The sequence below is a fragment of the Blennius ocellaris genome (assembly GCF_963422515.1).
Source record: "Blennius ocellaris genome assembly, contig: SCAFFOLD_60, whole genome shotgun sequence".
NCBI lineage: Eukaryota > Metazoa > Chordata > Actinopteri > Blenniiformes > Blenniidae > Blennius > Blennius ocellaris.
Genome location: NW_027662082.1, coordinates 71,834 through 88,739, shown reverse-complemented (window position 1 = coordinate 88,739; position 16,906 = coordinate 71,834). Strand labels below are relative to the sequence as shown.

General features: G+C 43.9%; 2 protein-coding genes across 2 annotated transcripts; one reads left to right on the top strand and one right to left on the bottom strand.

The window, feature by feature from the left end:
* The first annotated feature begins 19 nt into the window (after positions 1-19).
* On the top strand, positions 20-9,013 carry mul2 (mitochondrial E3 ubiquitin protein ligase 2). The gene is made up of 6 exons (XM_080521518.1): positions 20-157; positions 2,085-2,225; positions 2,741-2,828; positions 3,072-3,192; positions 6,384-6,615; positions 7,249-9,013. The coding sequence occupies exons 2-6, from the start codon at positions 2,109-2,111 to the stop codon at positions 7,750-7,752; spliced, it is 1,062 nt and encodes a 353-aa protein (XP_080377644.1). The 5' UTR covers positions 20-157; positions 2,085-2,108; the 3' UTR covers positions 7,753-9,013.
* Positions 9,014-10,049: 1,036 nt separating this feature from the next.
* bag1 (BCL2 associated athanogene 1) lies at positions 10,050-12,919 on the bottom strand. Its single transcript, XM_080521519.1, has 7 exons — positions 12,810-12,919; positions 11,712-11,837; positions 11,253-11,335; positions 11,060-11,173; positions 10,866-10,973; positions 10,722-10,784; positions 10,050-10,633 (listed from the first exon to the last, which is right to left on the bottom strand). The coding sequence occupies exons 1-7, from the start codon at positions 12,844-12,846 to the stop codon at positions 10,544-10,546; spliced, it is 621 nt and encodes a 206-aa protein (XP_080377645.1). The 5' UTR covers positions 12,847-12,919; the 3' UTR covers positions 10,050-10,543.
* Between the last annotated feature and the right edge of the window lie 3,987 nt (positions 12,920-16,906).

Below are 16,906 nucleotides of genomic sequence, written 5' to 3'. Positions count from 1 at the left end.
GAGGAGGAGGAGGAGGAGGAGAACAACTACAACTTCAACACATGATTCGGTCCGCCAGGGGGCAATAGAGGCTCCATGGTACTATTTTGTGGACTGAAAAATCCGAAGAAGAGCTTCAAGCACTCGTTACGGTCGACAGATTTCCGTCTTATTTCAGGTACTGAACACAATTAAAACAGCGTTTTTCATGTTGTGTCGCGTGTATGAACTTATATTATAGATACGATTCTCTCTAAGTAGCATGTTTATTGAAGGACATATTTAGAGGTCACTTTCTCTGGTCGTGCGGGCAGCTAGCGGCTAAAAAAAAGCTAAAAATACCATCGAAAACTCTAAAACCGGCATTAAAAACGGTTAAAACAGCCCCTCAAACATTGTCCTCTGAATCGAAATTGTTCCTGGGAAATGAGTTTTCTCATTTAAATGACTGCTGTCGTCGTGTTTATCTGGTTAGAAGTCAGGAGGTTGTTTTATTCAGCCAGTTGTAGCTTCACTTTTAAGTGACTGAATAAAGGTAGTAAAGTCATTATTAATATAATTTAATTAAACATGTGCACAACATGGGTTTTAGTGCTGCTTTAACATAGCTGTAGTTACTATCTGTGAATATATGGGTGTTTGTTTATTGCTAATATGACGTGTTAAATCGCTGTTTTTAAAGTTATACCAAACTTATGCATATTTAAATTACAGTCAGTGCTTTGCTCGCATTTCCCTTTATGTTTGCAATGTAGCCACTTTTTAATGACCCTCATATAATAATTACGTTTATGTTAGGTGTTATATATATATATATATATATATATATATATATATATATGTATACACACACACACACACACATTGCTAACCCAAAGGCATGTTGTTGGTATTTCCAGAATGAATTTTTTGAATGTTACATTTAAAGAAGTTTGACTTTTTAATATCTCCTAAATTTACAAAACTGGTAATGAAGTGTTGCTAACCCTAACCCATAATTTAGTAATGTAATGTATATTTTACAGCTATGTATGAGGACATTATTGCAGCCAAACTATTTCTCAGTACATATGGAGAGTTGTCTATCTGTATTTCAAGCTGTGTCTGTCCATAATGAGAGTTGGCAATGTGTAAAAGAATTTGTCAATGTGAAATGGAATTTGCAAGTTTTAAGTCATATTTTGGCTGCCTGTTATTAGGTTTTCAAATGTGTTAAAAAAAAAAAATGCCAATCTGTACATGTAATGAGATTTGTCAATGATTTGTCAATACGTACAAATACATTCATAGATGAAAAGTCTACGTTTTCAGCTTCAAACACTGAGAATCCAGACGATTTACCAGTAAGCAGCTAAGCTGCTTCACAATTGGCTCTTTTTACACATGATTTTTGCTCCATTTCTGCCGTGAGAGGATTTGTATGGGTAAATCCAGGGTTTGGGCTTTACAGTTATGAAGAGTTTTTTTGGTTTATTCTTCTGCCTGCCTTGGTGGCAAGGCACATGGATTATTATCCTAGACAGCTATTTAAATTCGGGACGTGGGTTGCTACAACTTTTATTAATGATTCGGATAATCGTTTTACCCCCAAAAATTGGAAGGAAAAAAAACAACAACAAAAACCCAGCAAAACAATGTCCCATACAAAGCAGGTGGGAATGGCCTCTTTAAAAATGCCTCCATCTTTGACTCTGGTTCTGCAGCTTTCTTCCAGTTCAATGGGAGTTTTTCATATCAATCTGTCTCTGCTTGCTCATGTGGAATTGTTGATTTTTCCTCTGTAACATTGTCTTCAGATTACTGTGTTATAATTGGCGCTACAGAAATACAGTTGAATTGAATATGTTGGTGATATGGTGCCTCATTTCATGGGACATATGTGGTAATATATATATATATATATAAGTATGTTTCATTAATGTTTCATGATTTTTTAAATTATACATTGCTGAGGTCATTATCTCATTGAGTAACATTGTCAGTCCTACTTTTTCCCATCAAAGGTACAAGAAACCTCTCTGAATCCTCACTGTTACAAATGACTGAAGTAGAAACAGTGAATGGATAGTTAATTTATTTTGTGTTTACACTGGTGGTGGTTTCAGGCTGTCACTGGAGCTGATGAGGGGATGGTTGGATTTTCCGTGACTCTTGCAGAGGCAGCCGGTCTTGGGAGCAGTCTGGCTCTTTCAGGCTTCTGCTACTACCTGTACAGGAAGAGCCGAGCGACTGTGGACAAACTGGATGTGAGTACTTTGATTGTTATACTATACTGTATATACCAGTGGTCTTCAAAAATAATTTTACTTATTTTATTACTTTCATCTTTAAAAAAAAGATGTAACTTTATTTCCTTTCTTTTTGGCTTTATTTTATATATTTTCTTGTTAAACACTGTGAAGTAGCTTGTGTTTGAATGGTGCTCAGAAAATACATTTGCTCTTGCCTTACAACATTTACCAGAAAGTGTAGAAGTAGAATTTTTCTGTGATACGCGACACATTTGTAAAATCAACTTCTGGGGTACTGAAGTTTATTTTATCGCTCGTTAGACATGGTTGATTAAAGACATATCAGAATATATGCAGTCACAAGTCAGTCCCATTTGAATTGAGTTCACTTTGCAGGAATTCACTGGAGAAATCACAAGCTGGTGAAAAAGTAGTCAATTCAAGCTGGACATGATACACTCGAGTGCTGTTCACTGTTTTGTAGTAGGAGCTACATGTGTGTATTGATGGTGTGTGTGTCATGTTATCAGAATGCTCCGCGCCTCGCTGTAGACGGAAACCTAAAAGACATTCTGAAAGTTACGCCAGGAGCATGTCTTCAGTATGTTGTCATCGAAGGTAATGACAGTCTTTTTCTTTCAGAAACAAACTTCTTTGAATGTGACAATGTGTGTTCTCCCACCTGCTTGTGTGTGTGTGTGTGTGTGTGTGTGTGTGTGTGTGTGTGTGTGTGTGTGTGTGTGTGTGTGTGTGTGTGTGTGTGTGTGTGTGTGTGTGTGTGTGTGTGTGTGTGTGTGTGTGTGTGTGTGTGTGTGTGTGTGTGTGTGTGTGTGTGTGTGTGTGTGTGTGTGTTCTTTATAGGGGCAGTGAAGCCAGAAGGGGAGCCTCTGACCAGCCACTTCCACAAAGAAAATGTTGGTGTGCTGCAGAAGTTCATGTTGCGAGAACACAGGCTGGTGTGGAACAGTCTGTCACGGTCGTGGTGAGAACTGACATCTTTTTATCATCCAGCTACACTTCAATGCCTCTCAAAATATACTGCATAGATCATAACTTTTATATTCGTGTATTTGCTTCTGAAAAGTGAGTTTTCCATCTTCAATGATGCTTCACGTTGTCATACACATTTACACAGTGAAGGAAGCAGCAGCCATTTTGGAGTGGCAGGCCGCCATTCCTGCTGCCCGTCTCTTAGGTGCTGTCAGTACCTTTCTGATGCAATGTTCCAGAATTAAGATAAAAATAAAACCAGAGTCTGGTTCTGCAGGTTTCTCCTCCTCTTACTCTGGTTCTGCAGGTTTCTCTTCCTCTGAGTCTGGGTCTGCAGGTTTCTTCCTCCTCTGAGTCTGGTTCTGCAGGTTTCTTCCTCCTCTGAGTCTGGTTCTGCAGGTTTCTCCTCCTCTGACTCTGGTTCTGCAGGTTTCTCCTCCTCTGACTCTGGTTCTGCAGGTTTCTCCTCCTCTGACTCTGGTTCTGCAGGTTTCTCCTCCTCTGAGTCTGGTTCTGCAGGTTTCTTCCTCCTTTGAGTCTGGGTCTGCAGGTTTCTTCCTCCTCTGACTCTGGGTCTGCAGGTTTCTTCCTAACTTGAGTCTGGTTCTGCAGGTTTCTTCCTCCTCTGAGTCTGGTTCTGCAGGTTACTTCCGCCTCTGAGTCTGGGTCTGCAGGTTTCTTCCTCCTCTGAGTCTGCTTCTGCAGGTTTCTTCCTCCTCTGAGTCTGGGTCTGCAGGTTTCTTCCTCCTCTGAGTCTGGGTCTGCAGGTTTCTTCCTCCTCTGAGTCTGGTTCTGCAGGTTTCTTCCTAACTTGAGTCTGGTTCTGCAGGTTTCTTCCTCCTTTGAGTCTGAGGGTTTCTTCCTCCTCTGACTCTGGTTCTGCAGGTTTCTTCCTCCTCTGAGTCTGGTTCTGCAGTTTTCTTCCTCCTTTGAGTCTGGGTCTGCAGGTTTCTTCCTCCTCTGAGTCTGGTTCTGCAGTTTTCTTCCTCCTTTGAGTCTGGGTCTGCAGGTTTCTTCCTAACTTGAGTCTGGGTCTGCAGGTTTCTTCCTCCTCTGAGTCTGGTTCTGCAGGTTTCTTCCTCCTCTGAGTCTGGGTCTGCAGGTTTCTTCCTCCTCTGAGTCTGGGTCTGCAGGTTTCTTCCTCCTCTGAGTCTGCTTCTGCAGGTTTCTTCCTCCTCTGAGTCTGGGTCTGCAGGTTTCTTCCTCCTCTGAGTCTGGTTCTGCAGGTTTCTTCCTCCTCTGAGTCTGGGTCTGCAGGTTTCTTCCTCCTCTGAGTCTGGTTCTGCAGGTTTCTTCCTAACTTGAGTCTGGTTCTGCAGGTTTCTTCCTCCTTTGAGTCTGAGGGTTTCTTCCTCCTCTGACTCTGGTTCTGCAGGTTTCTTCCTCCTCTGAGTCTGGTTCTGCAGTTTTCTTCCTCCTTTGAGTCTGGGTCTGCAGGTTTCTTCCTCCTCTGAGTCTGGTTCTGCAGTTTTCTTCCTCCTTTGAGTCTGGGTCTGCAGGTTTCTTCCTCCTCTGAGTCTGCTTCTGCAGGTTTCTTCCTCCTCTGCGTCTGGTTCTGCAGGTTTCTTCCTAACTTGAGTCTGGTTCTGCAGGTTTCTTCCTAACTTGAGTCTGGGTCTGCAGGTTTCTTCCTCCTCTGAGTCTGGGTCTGCAGGTTTCTTCCTCCTCTGAGTCGGGGTCTGCAGGTTTCTTCCTCCTCTGAGTCTGGGTCTGCAGGTTTCTTCCTCCTTTGAGTCTGGGTCTGCAGTTTTCTTCCTCCTTTGAGTCTGGTTCTGCAGTTTTCTTCCTCCTTTGAGTCTGGGTCTGCAGTTTTCTTCCTCCTTTGAGTCTGGTTCTGCAGTTTTCTTCCTCCTTTGAGTCTGGTTCTGCAGTTTTCTTCCTCCTTTGAGTCTGGGTCTGCAGGTTTCTTCCTCCTTTGAGTCTGGGTCTGCAGGTTTCTTCCTCCTTTGAGTCTGGTTCTGCAGTTTTCTTCCTCCTTTGAGTCTGGGTCTGCAGGTTTCTTCCTCCTCTGAGTCTGGTTCTGCAGTTTTCTTCCTCCTTTGAGTCTGGGTCTGCAGGTTTCTTCCTCCTCTGAGTCTGCTTCTGCAGGTTTCTTCCTCCTCTGCGTCTGGTTCTGCAGGTTTCTTCCTAACTTGAGTCTGGGTCTGCAGGTTTCTTCCTAACTTGAGTCTGGGTCTGCAGGTTTCTTCCTCCTCTGAGTCTGGGTCTGCAGGTTTCTTCCTCCTCTGAGTCTGGGTCTGCAGGTTTCTTCCTAACTTGAGTCTGGGTCTGCAGGTTTCTTCCTAACTTGAGTCTGGTTCTGCAGGTTTCTTCCTCCTCTGCGTCTGGTTCTGCAGGTTTCTTCCTAACTTGAGTCTGGGTCTGCAGGTTTCTTCCTAACTTGAGTCTGGTTCTGCAGGTTTCTTCCTCCTCTGCGTCTGGGTCTGCAGGTTTCTTCCTAACTTGAGTCTGGGTCTGCAGGTTTCTTCCTCCTCTGAGTCTGGGTCTGCAGGTTTCTTCCTCCTCTGAGTCTGGGTCTGCAGGTTTCTTCCTCATTTGAGTCTGGGTCTGCAGGTTTCTTCCTCCTCTGAGTCTGGTTCTGCAGGTTTTTCCTATTTGTAATGAGTTTTTCCTTTCCACAGTCATTTCTGTTTGCTCACGTAAATTAGTTGTTGTACTGTAGAAGTACCTAGTGCGCTAAATAAATAAAGTTTACTATTTTACTGCAACAAATAGAAATTAAAAACACTGCAACTTTTACCACAAGTTTGTGGAAAAGGTTCTGTGGCACTGCAATAATCATAAAACAGAAATCCTGGGGGGACTGATGGGACAGATACACACCAAAACACAACTAAACATGGAGTACTACTCGTACTACTCCACATACTAAAGTGAAATATTATTTGCTGTACTGACTGATTCAAACTGCCTCTTGCTGCTGCTCTGTCTTTGTAATGTACTTTATCCTTAAGTATTATATTTTTGTAAAATGTATGTATTTAGTTGTTTATCTGTACATGATCTTCGTTTTTTTATATTTATTTTTTGGTCAATTATAGGCCGGGGGCATTTTTTTTTTCCGTTTTCCTTTTTAGTAAAACAAAATAAGCTATACTACTAAATGTAATGAATTTACTTTGATCGTTGTTTAAAAAGTGATCAGGCTTGTAAAGCAGGTTTGTTACCTGTGTGACGCTGCAGGACGGACGACGACCGAGTGTTGCACGAGCGAGTGTCTGCGGTGCCCTTCTTGTTGGTGGGATCAGACGAGACCACAGTCAGGGTGCAGTGCCCCCTGCAGGCCTCCGGGGTGCACATGGAGACCACACACCAGAAGTTTCAGCAGGGCGTTTACGGTTTTGGCGACCTTGTAGGACAATACCTCAGTGGGGAGAAGCTGAAAGGTCAACTGGAGATTGAGGAAATGCTGAAGGTCTGTAGTGAAACCACATTCTGTACACACCCGTTTACCTCGAAGGCCCCGTTTCCATGACAACGATTACCAGTGTATCCCCTAAACTTTCTTCACTGTGGGGGGGTCCGTTCACACGACACCAGTCTGCGGATGCACGGTATCTGCCAAGGTTTTAATCCGGGTCCCAAGGTGGAAAGTTTGTTTCACGGCCGCTCATTCCTCCTGCAGAGACTGAAGGAGGCGGAGCATGTTACTGCCACTCCCCCTCCCTTCCCCTCCCACCCCTCGTAAACAAGCATGGCGCACGCGCAGTGGTATCAGTATTGTAGTTTTATCATCCATATCAGTAGTTTATAGTTGAGACTCTCCCTGATAGCATCCGATGCCTCATCAGTCGACTAGGATGTCAGGTTCTCTGCATTTTCTTCACATTTATAGAGTTTTGTTCTCTGCACACACGTCTGTGTGGTTTCATTACAAAATCAAGCAACAGTGCCCCACTGTGGCCCGGCATACTAACATAGTCGTTGTCTGTGTCCGCTGCTGCAGTGGAAACACACTCTATATTAACGGATTAGGTGTTGTCACATGAAACGTTGTCGTGGAAACAGAGCCTAGGAATCAGCTTCATGATGAACGCTTGTTTTCCAGGTGGGCTCGACTTTAACCGGCGTGGGCGAGTTGATCCTGGACACAGACGGCAGCTCGCTGAGTCTCCGGCCTCCTTCCAACGGTTCCGAGTACTTCCTGAGCATGAGAGACTTTGACGCTCTGCGCGAAGAGAACGAGAATGTGGCCGTCCTGTGGAAGACGCTGCTGGTCACTTCTGCCCTGGCAGCAGCGGCGGTCCTTCTCTGGGTGGGGCTACGCTACTACCGCCACCGAAAAGCTCTGTGGGAGCGAGAGAAGGAACGAAGGGAGTTCGAGAGGCTGCGAGCCGAGACGTTGAGACTGCATGTCACTGGTGCACAGGACAGAGCTGACCACCACACGGATCATACCTGTGTGATTTGCCTGAGTGGGCCACGGGACTGCGTGCTGCTGGACTGCGGACACGTGTGCTGCTGCTACACCTGCTATCAGGCCTTACCCCGCCGCACATGCCCCATCTGCAGACAGGACGTCACCAGAGTGATTCCACTGTATCACACCTGACACTTCTCAGCGGTGAGTGTGTTCATCAGCTCAGAAGTCAATGTGGATTAAAATAAGGCAAAGCTTTTGTTCACGAGACGACTCCTGTTGGGTCATTGTGTCTGAACGTAGATGTGAAAATTAGAGGAACATTGGAATTTGTACATTTTTAAAGTCCAAATATTTAAATATTTTGGTGCCTTATGGACACTAATGTTGTCTCACTCATCATTGATGGTACCCCCTAATTCTATTCCTTTTATCATTCAAATGAACATCCCCAAATATTTTCTCAGTTGAATAATTTAAAGAGGTGGCTCACGGGCCTTTAAATGGTGAAATGATTTAAGAATATTTTGGTGATTTAATAAGAAAAAACAACTTTTATTGCAAAAACCATTCAAGTTAATCAAAGAACCGCTTAATTCGGTAACATTGACTCTATGAAATTAACTTAATTCTCTTACTCTACCGAAATGCATACTTTAGAAATCAAATTGCTTTGGATTCTGAGTCATACTGTGTATTTACAACATTTACAGAACACATTCGTGTGAGTTTATGATTTAGAATTGGTTCATCACTCGCAAAGATATTGAGCTGAAACTTCACTTGTCTCATCAGAATGGCAAAAGCAATAAATGTGAGGGGCACATCATCAATGAGACTAACTTTTCTTTTTTCTGTCCGTATTGTGGAGCGCCCTATTGTACGGCTGCTGTCTATTGCACCTTTTGGAGCCGATCAGTCAGAAGTGGAGGTTTTGATTCAGTTGGAATATTAGTGGCAGAAACGATATCACCAGTTGGAATATTAGTGGCAGAAACGATATCACCAGTTGGAATATTAGTGGCAGAAACGATATCACCAGTTGGAATATTCGTGACAGAAACGATATCACCAGTTGGAATATTCGTGGCAGAAATGATATCACCAGTACAAAGCTCAGGAACATGAAAGTAAGCAAAACAAATCTGCTGCTCTTCACAAAGCCACTTGTTGAACCTTCGTTCGAAGGTTTTCTTCATGTGTGTTTTGATTAAAATGGTAATTTTCAGTTAATGCAGAAAGTTATTTTTTTGACAAGTTATTGTTAACTGCTGTTGGGATCCATAATATAACGACTTGCGTTGATCAGATGCTTTAAATTGGAACTATCCAGTTACATTTCTTTCTGCACCTTTCATAACTATCACACTGATAGTTTTACAAAAAGAAATAGTGGCTAAATACTGAGTCTTGGGCTTCACCTTTCCTGAAGATCTTCCAATGTAAATAAACTTTGCTCTACCTGTTCCTTTAATTTTTTCCTGTTCTGTGTTGATTTATTTACTTAAACATATCTTGTTATTTGAATACTAATAACGAACCAGACGAACTATTTAGTGTGAAATTGTAATCACATTTCAGATTTTTTTTGAAGACCACATTCACTTTTTAATCATTAATTTGCCTCCTGCACCAGTCTGCCAGAACACTGGCTGGTGTGGAACAGTGTCACTGTCGTGGTGAGACCTGACACGTCATGTTTTTTTTTGTCATCATCCTGCTACACCTGACAATAGATCATAACTTTTGTATTTGCTCCTGAAAAGTGAGTTTTATATCTTCCGTATCACTTCACATTCTCACACTGAAGGTTGTGGTAGCCAGGTGGCGCTCACACATTCACACACAAATTCCTTCTCATCTCTGCCACGATTGATTGTAAAGGTCCAGCAGGCTGATTGAGATGCAAAAAAAATTTCTGAGACACTTTGCATTGATCATTTATGGTAGAAAGTGGGCGTGTTGAGGCGGGATCTGAACTGTCAACCTTCCAGGTAGACTGGATCTATCAAAGGAAAGCGGGTGCAGATTTACCAGTCAAAAGGTTTTTTTGTGGAGCATTTCCCACTGTGACTCCCTGAGCAAGACCCTTCAACTTTTTAACTTGCTCTCAGTCTAACGTGTATTTCATCTCCCGGAGGACCCTCACCAGCTCTCTGAAACACAGCAATCTAGCTAGAAATAGGATGGCTCAACATGGAAAAAGGAATTTCCCTAAGGAGATTAATGAAGCCAAAATAGGATGGAAGTCAGAAGCACAAAAAAATCAGCAGAGTGAAACACGTCTGGACAAAGCTGAATCCACGTCCTGGATCGTCTGGCGGGACTCTGCATTAAAACACACGTCAGGTGAACCGGACTTTATGGAGCTGTGCTTGGCAGCATCCCACCGAGGACATACTGGACGCTGCAGTCATTCTTCATGTGGACACTTTGCGATGCCGCCATGAGGGAGCGACAGAGAGGACAAAGACATGTGATCCCAGAAATACGTTTTATTATTTTGAGTCAAAAGCTCTCCGAATAATTCAAATCTGTTTTCAGCTTCAGTTTGGAGGGACACACACACACACACACACACACACACACACACACACACACACACACACACACACACACACACACACACACACACACACACACACACACACACACACACACACACACACACACACACACACACACACACACACACACACACACACACACACACACACACACACACACACACACACACACACACACACACAACAAGCAGGTGAATTCTGATCTCCAAACCCATGTCAATGGAGTTCTGAGGTGTCGGTTGCGATGCTTTGACGGTTCGCTCTGCTACGTCCAGACGTCATCATCAAATCAGCGTGTCCCCTGAAGATCCTCCCACAATAAATAAAACAGGGTGTTCTTCACACACACACAGCGATCTGCGTCCTGCTGCTGCTCACAGAGCAAAGTAAGAAGGCTGACGTGGAGAGAGGCTCTGCTAGTCTGCCAGGGCCCGGTTCTTCGACAGGATCTTCGACAGGTGCTCAGATATACACGCCTCGATCTTGTCACACCGGGCCAAGAAATCCTACAATCACAGAACAGAAACACTTATTTTGTGAATTTCTATAAAAGCATAAAGTTTCCTTATGATCAGGGAGTGGAGTGGAGCTGACCTGCACCATTTTTACAAGACCCTTCTTCTTAATCCTGCAGTCGTTGAAGTTTTCTGGGACGCTCTGTAACAACAGGAGCCGCTCGTGGTTCTGTTTTCAGCTCAGTGTTAAAATAAACACTTGTGTAAATAAGAGTAAAGTTACCATGGCATCAATCTGCTCCAGGATCCTGATGAACTGCTCAGCTGCTGCTTTCACCCGGTTGTCCAGTTTGTCCAGTGCTTGTGCCTGCAGGTCTTTGGCCAGGAAACCCTGAAAGACAGCACAACATTTCAGCAGGTCTGGCAGAACGACGATCAAACAATGGCCTGCAGTGTAAAGACTAATCCACAGCTCACGTTCTTCAGTCCTGTCAGCTCCCCGTCCACCTTCTCCAGCTTCTTCACCGTCTGCTCCATGGACTTCTCAATGTCTTTCAGCTTCTTCAGTTCGGCTTCCTCTTCAGGACTGTTCTGTTCGTGGAGTTAAAGACACTGTTTGACATCAAAAACAAATGTATGCACTGCAGACGCTGAAAAATAAAAGTCTTACCCGCTTTCCAATCATCATGAGTTTGCAACCTTCTTTCACTCCGAAGCTGGACAGACTCTCATCCATGTCCTTCAGTGATTTGCCTAAAATGGACGCAATGGAAACTCAAGCTTTATACAAGGCCACCTGTTCTTGTTTCAGTGTTCTCCTGTATATCCTGTTTTCCACAGTGGAGAATCTTCCTCCAGTCTGCTGTCATCCGTCCTCACATTGATCTTCTCCATCACTGACCTTCCTCTTCCCCTCCTCCCTCATCATCACTTCTGTAGTGCCCATCAACAGAACCGAACTCAACCTGACCTGTACCGTTTTCCACTTGTAATTATGACAGAACACATGTTTCCCTGTGAGCTTTTAACAGGAAGCAACACACTGTTACTTCAGTTATAAATGAGTCCTGATTAGACTTTAACTACCAACTTATCTGGAACTGTTGCAGTAAGAAAACTCAGAGGTGACCTTTGAAGATGATTTTCTGTGAAGCGCCCGGGACTCCGGTGAGCTGTGCGAGAGCGTCGGACAGGTCTTTAACCATCGGTCCTCCTCCAGCCTGGCCTGACACCGTCACATTGTGCTTCGCTGATCCTGGAGAGAGGAGAGGGAGAGAGAGAGACCTGCATTGACATGTATTTCAGGTGATCAGATCACAAGTGAAGAGCCCAAAGACAAGTGTGAACAAGCAACAAAGGCTTTTTCACTCCAAACCACTTTCTCGGATGGTCAATGAAAATGTTTAATCTGAGTCACAGAATGACTTGAAGGCCGCCTCCACGTTCTTCGCTGGACACGTCCCGTAGTTGTTCATAGCCCCGCCTACATTTTACCATACTTCCTGTGGTGGGACCAGAGACAGACTTGGTCCTGGGGGCACTTTGCTGTACCGTAACCTCTGCGCTCCGCTACGTCACGTACAACGGTGGAACAGCGGCTTTAGTATAAGCAACCTACAGGAAACATGCTGCACACAAGTGTCTGTGTCAAGGCTGGGCACATTTCATCAGATCACCCAAAACGTATGTTATAAATGGCCTCAGATAACGTCACTTCCTGTGACCAAATCGTTAGAACTGTTTGCCTGAGATAAACATTCAACATTATGCAGCCTCAAACTTCATTTTAATACAAAAATATGAATTCCTTACCTTATAATATTTGAACACACAGACAGACACACAGCTTTTTTCAAACTAGAAAAAAATTATTTTGTTTTGCATTAAGTTTTATGTCATGAATCATTCAACCTCACAATTTATGGAGGAAAATAAATACTTTCCACAATAATTCAGTGAATTAGTCATGAAGACAGTCAAATTATACATCGCTTCAGAAATATACTGTAAATAAATACAGAAGAACAGTAAGTAAAGTATCACTGAGGTTTATCTGCCAAAGAACGATGTTATCTGACTTTTAGATGACTAGAACATTATTCTTAAACATTTTACTCTCAGGCAGCTCGGATTGTTAGATCACAGCTACAGCAGCAAAACATGTTCTTAAAAATACATTCAGGCTGTTTAACAACGGCTTTATATAAAGAATGTAACAAGCCATTACCGTACGCGACGGTCACAGTCACCGTCTGCTCCGACATGTTGTTGCTTTTGTCGTCTTTTAACCACAGATTGCGGCGCACAGCTAACGCTAACTGCTTGCGGACTGTGTGGAGGCACCAGATATGTCCGGGACGGGGTTTGCACATGCGCCTGAGCGACCAGATTTGTCCTGGGCGGGGTTTGCACCCGCGCTTTCTAATGACGTTTACATTATGATTGGCTATGATGACGTTAAGCATGATTATTGGCTGCAAGTTTCTCCCGTCATGGGTGTAAATAAATTGGGAAGCTAACGCTAGCTTTCACGGTTCGTTTCGTAGCTTCGTGGAAAACTAACGTGGCTGTGTGAGGTCAAAATAAATAACGAGTAGTTTTATACCTCTGAATGTCTCAAAGAGGCAGTAACCTGTCTGGTTTAACTTCAGGAGAGGCTGAAGGTGTCTGGTTTAACTTCAGGAGAGGCTGAAGGTGTCTGGTTTAACTTCAGGAGAGTGTAGAGACTGAAGGTGTCTGGTTTCAGTTCAGGACTGCCGTAAAGTGAGCCCGCACTTGATTTTAACTGCGCTTTTATTGGCGCCTTTACGGTAAAACACAAGCTATTGTACGGCCGCAAAAGACAGACAGAATGACAGATAGATAGATAGAGAGATAGATAGATAGATAGATAGATAGTCTGTTTACAATTTGTCATGAAACACAGGTATTCATAGGTTTACACCCTATTTCACTTTAGTGCAATACTAGGCATACTCCTTACAAGCAATATCAAAGACAATTACTTTAGAAATTTGGAGTAAAGTACTGTTAAACTTGGAGCAAATTTATGAAAATAATGGCCTCTCACCTGTTTTCAAAATGCAATAAAAAAGAATCCTTCATTGGTTTATATCTAATTTCACCTCCGTGCAATACTAGACATACTCCTTTATGAACACAAGCAAAATGAAAGAAAATTACTGTAGAAATTTGAAGAAAAGTACTGTTAAACTTGGAGCAAATTAACAAAAATAATGGTCTCTCGCCTGTTTTCAAAATGCAGTAAAAAATAATCCTTCATTGGTTTATATCTAATTTCACCTCAGTGCAATACTAGGCATTCCCCTTTGTTAGTACAAGCAATATGAAAGACAATTACTGTAGAACTTTGGAGAAAAGTACTGTTAAACTTAGATCTGTTGGTCGAAAATAATGGTCTCGTCTCGGGTCTATTTTTGTTAATTTGCTCCAAGTTTAACAGTACTATTCCTCCAGTAATTTTCTTTCATATGTCTTGTAGTAACAAAGGAGTATGTCTACCAATGAAGAATTCTTTTTTATTCTTTTATTGCAATTTGAAAACAGGTGAGAGACCATTATTTTTGACCAACAGATCCAAGTTTAACAGTACTTTACTCCAAAGTTCTACTGTAATTTTTTTTTGTTTTGCTTGCAGTAATAAAGAAGTATGTCTAGTATTGCACTGACATGAAATTAGGCATAAACCTATGAAGGATTCTTTTTTAGTGCATTTTGAAAACAAGCGAGAGACCACTATTTTCATTAATTTGCTCCAAGTTTAACAGTACTTTTCTCCACATTTCTAAAGTCATTTTATTTTGTTTTGCTTGTGGTAATAAAGGAGTATGTCTAGTATTGCACTGAGGTGAAATTAGATGTAAACCTATGAAGGATTCTTTTTTATTGCATTTTGAAAACAGACGAGAGACCATTATCTTCGATAATTTGCTCCAAGCTTAACAGTACTTTACTCCAACTTTCTCCAGTAATTGTCTTTGATATTGCTTGTAGTGACAAAGGAATGTCTAGTGTTCCACTGAAGTGAAATTGGGTGTAAACCTATGAATACTTGTGTTTCATGACAAATTGTAAACTGTAGACTATCTATCTATCTATCTATCTATCTATCTATCTATCTATCTATCTATCTATCTATCTATCTATCTATCTATCTATCTATCTATCTATCTATCTATCTATCTATCTATCTATCTATCTATCTATCTATCTATCTGTCATTCTGTCTGTCTGTGTCGGCCATAAGCTATCTTGTGTTTTACCATAAAGGCGCTAATAAAAGCATCGTTAAAATCAAGTGTGGGCTCACTTGACCGCAGTCTGACAGACCTACCGATCGACTGACTGATCAACTGACTGACTGACTGACTGACTGACTGACCGACTGACAAACCAACTGACCGGCCGACTGACAGACTGACCGACTGGCTGACTGACTGACTGACTGACCGACTGACGGACGGACTGACCGACTGACTGTGTGACTTACTGACTGACGGAGTGACTGACTGACTGACCGACTGACTGACTGACTGACCGACTGACTGACCGACTGACTGACTGATTGACTGACCGACCGACCAACCGACCGACCGACTGACTGACTGATTGACAAACCAACTGACCGGCCGACTGACAGACTGACCAACTGACCAACTGACTGTGTGACTGACCGGCTGACTGACTGACTGACTGACTGGCTGGCTGACTGACTGACTGACTGACCAACTGACTGGCTGACTGACCGACTGACTGTGTGACTGACCGACCGACCAACCAACTGACCGACCGACCGACTGACTTACTGATTGACAAACCAACTGACCGGCCGACTGACAGACTGACCAACTGACTGTGTGACTGACTGACTGACTGACTGACTGACTTACCAACTGACTGACTGATGGACTGACTGACCGACTGACTGACTGACTGACTGACTGGCTGGCTGACTGGCTGGCTGACTGACTGACTGACTGACTGACTGACTGACTGACTGACTGACCGACTGACCGGCTGACTGACTGACTGACTGACTGACTGACTGACGGACTGACTGACTGGCTGACTGACAGACTGACTGTGTGACTGACCGACCGACTGACCGACCGACCGACTGACTTACTGATTGACAAACCAACTGACCGGCCGACTGACAGACTGACCAACTGACTGTGTGACTGACTGACTGACTTACCAACTGACTGACTGATGGACTGACTGACCGACTGACCGACTGACTGGCTGGCTGACTAGCTGACTGACTGACTGACTGACTGATCGGCTGACTGACTGACTGACTGACTGGCTGACTGACAGACTGACTGTGTGACTGACCGACCGACCAACCGACTGACCGACCGACCGACTGACTTACTGATTGACAAACCAACTGACCGGCCGACTGACAGACTGACCAACTGACCAACTGACTGTGTGACTGACTGACCAAATGACTGATTGATGGACTGACTGACTGACCGGCTGGCTGACTGACTGACTGACTGGCTGGCTGACTGACTGACTGACTGACCGACTGACCGGCTGACTGACTGACTGACTGACTGGCTGACTGACAGACTGACTGTGTGACTGACCGACCGACCAACCGACTGACCGACCGACCGACTGACTTACTGATTGACAAACCAACTGACCGGCCGACTGACAGACTGACCAACTGACTGTGTGACTGACTGACCAACTGACTGATTGATGGACTGACTGACTGACCGGCTGGCTGACTGACTGACTGACTGGCTGGCTGACTGACTGACTGACTGACCGACTGACCGGCTGACTGACTGACTGACTGACTGACCGACTGACCGGCTGACTGACTGACTGACCGACTGACTGATTGATGGACTGACTGACTGACTGACTGACCGGCTGGCTGACTGACTGACTGACTGGCTGGCTGACTGACTGACCGACTGACCGGCTGACTGACTGACTGACCGACTGACCAACTGACTGGCTGACTGACCGACTGACTGTGTGACTGACTGACTGACTGACCGGCTGACTGACCGACTGACTGACTGACTGTGTGACTGACTGACTGACTGACTGATTGACCGACTGACCGGCTGACTGACTGACCGACTGACTGGCTGACTGACCGACTGATTGACTGACCGGATGGCTGACTGACCGACTGACTGACTGACTGACCGACCAACTGACTGACTGACTGACCGACTGACTGTGTGACTGACTGACTGACTGACTGACCGACTAACCAACCAACTGACCGACTGACTGACTGTAGGACTGACTGACTGACCAACCAACTGACCG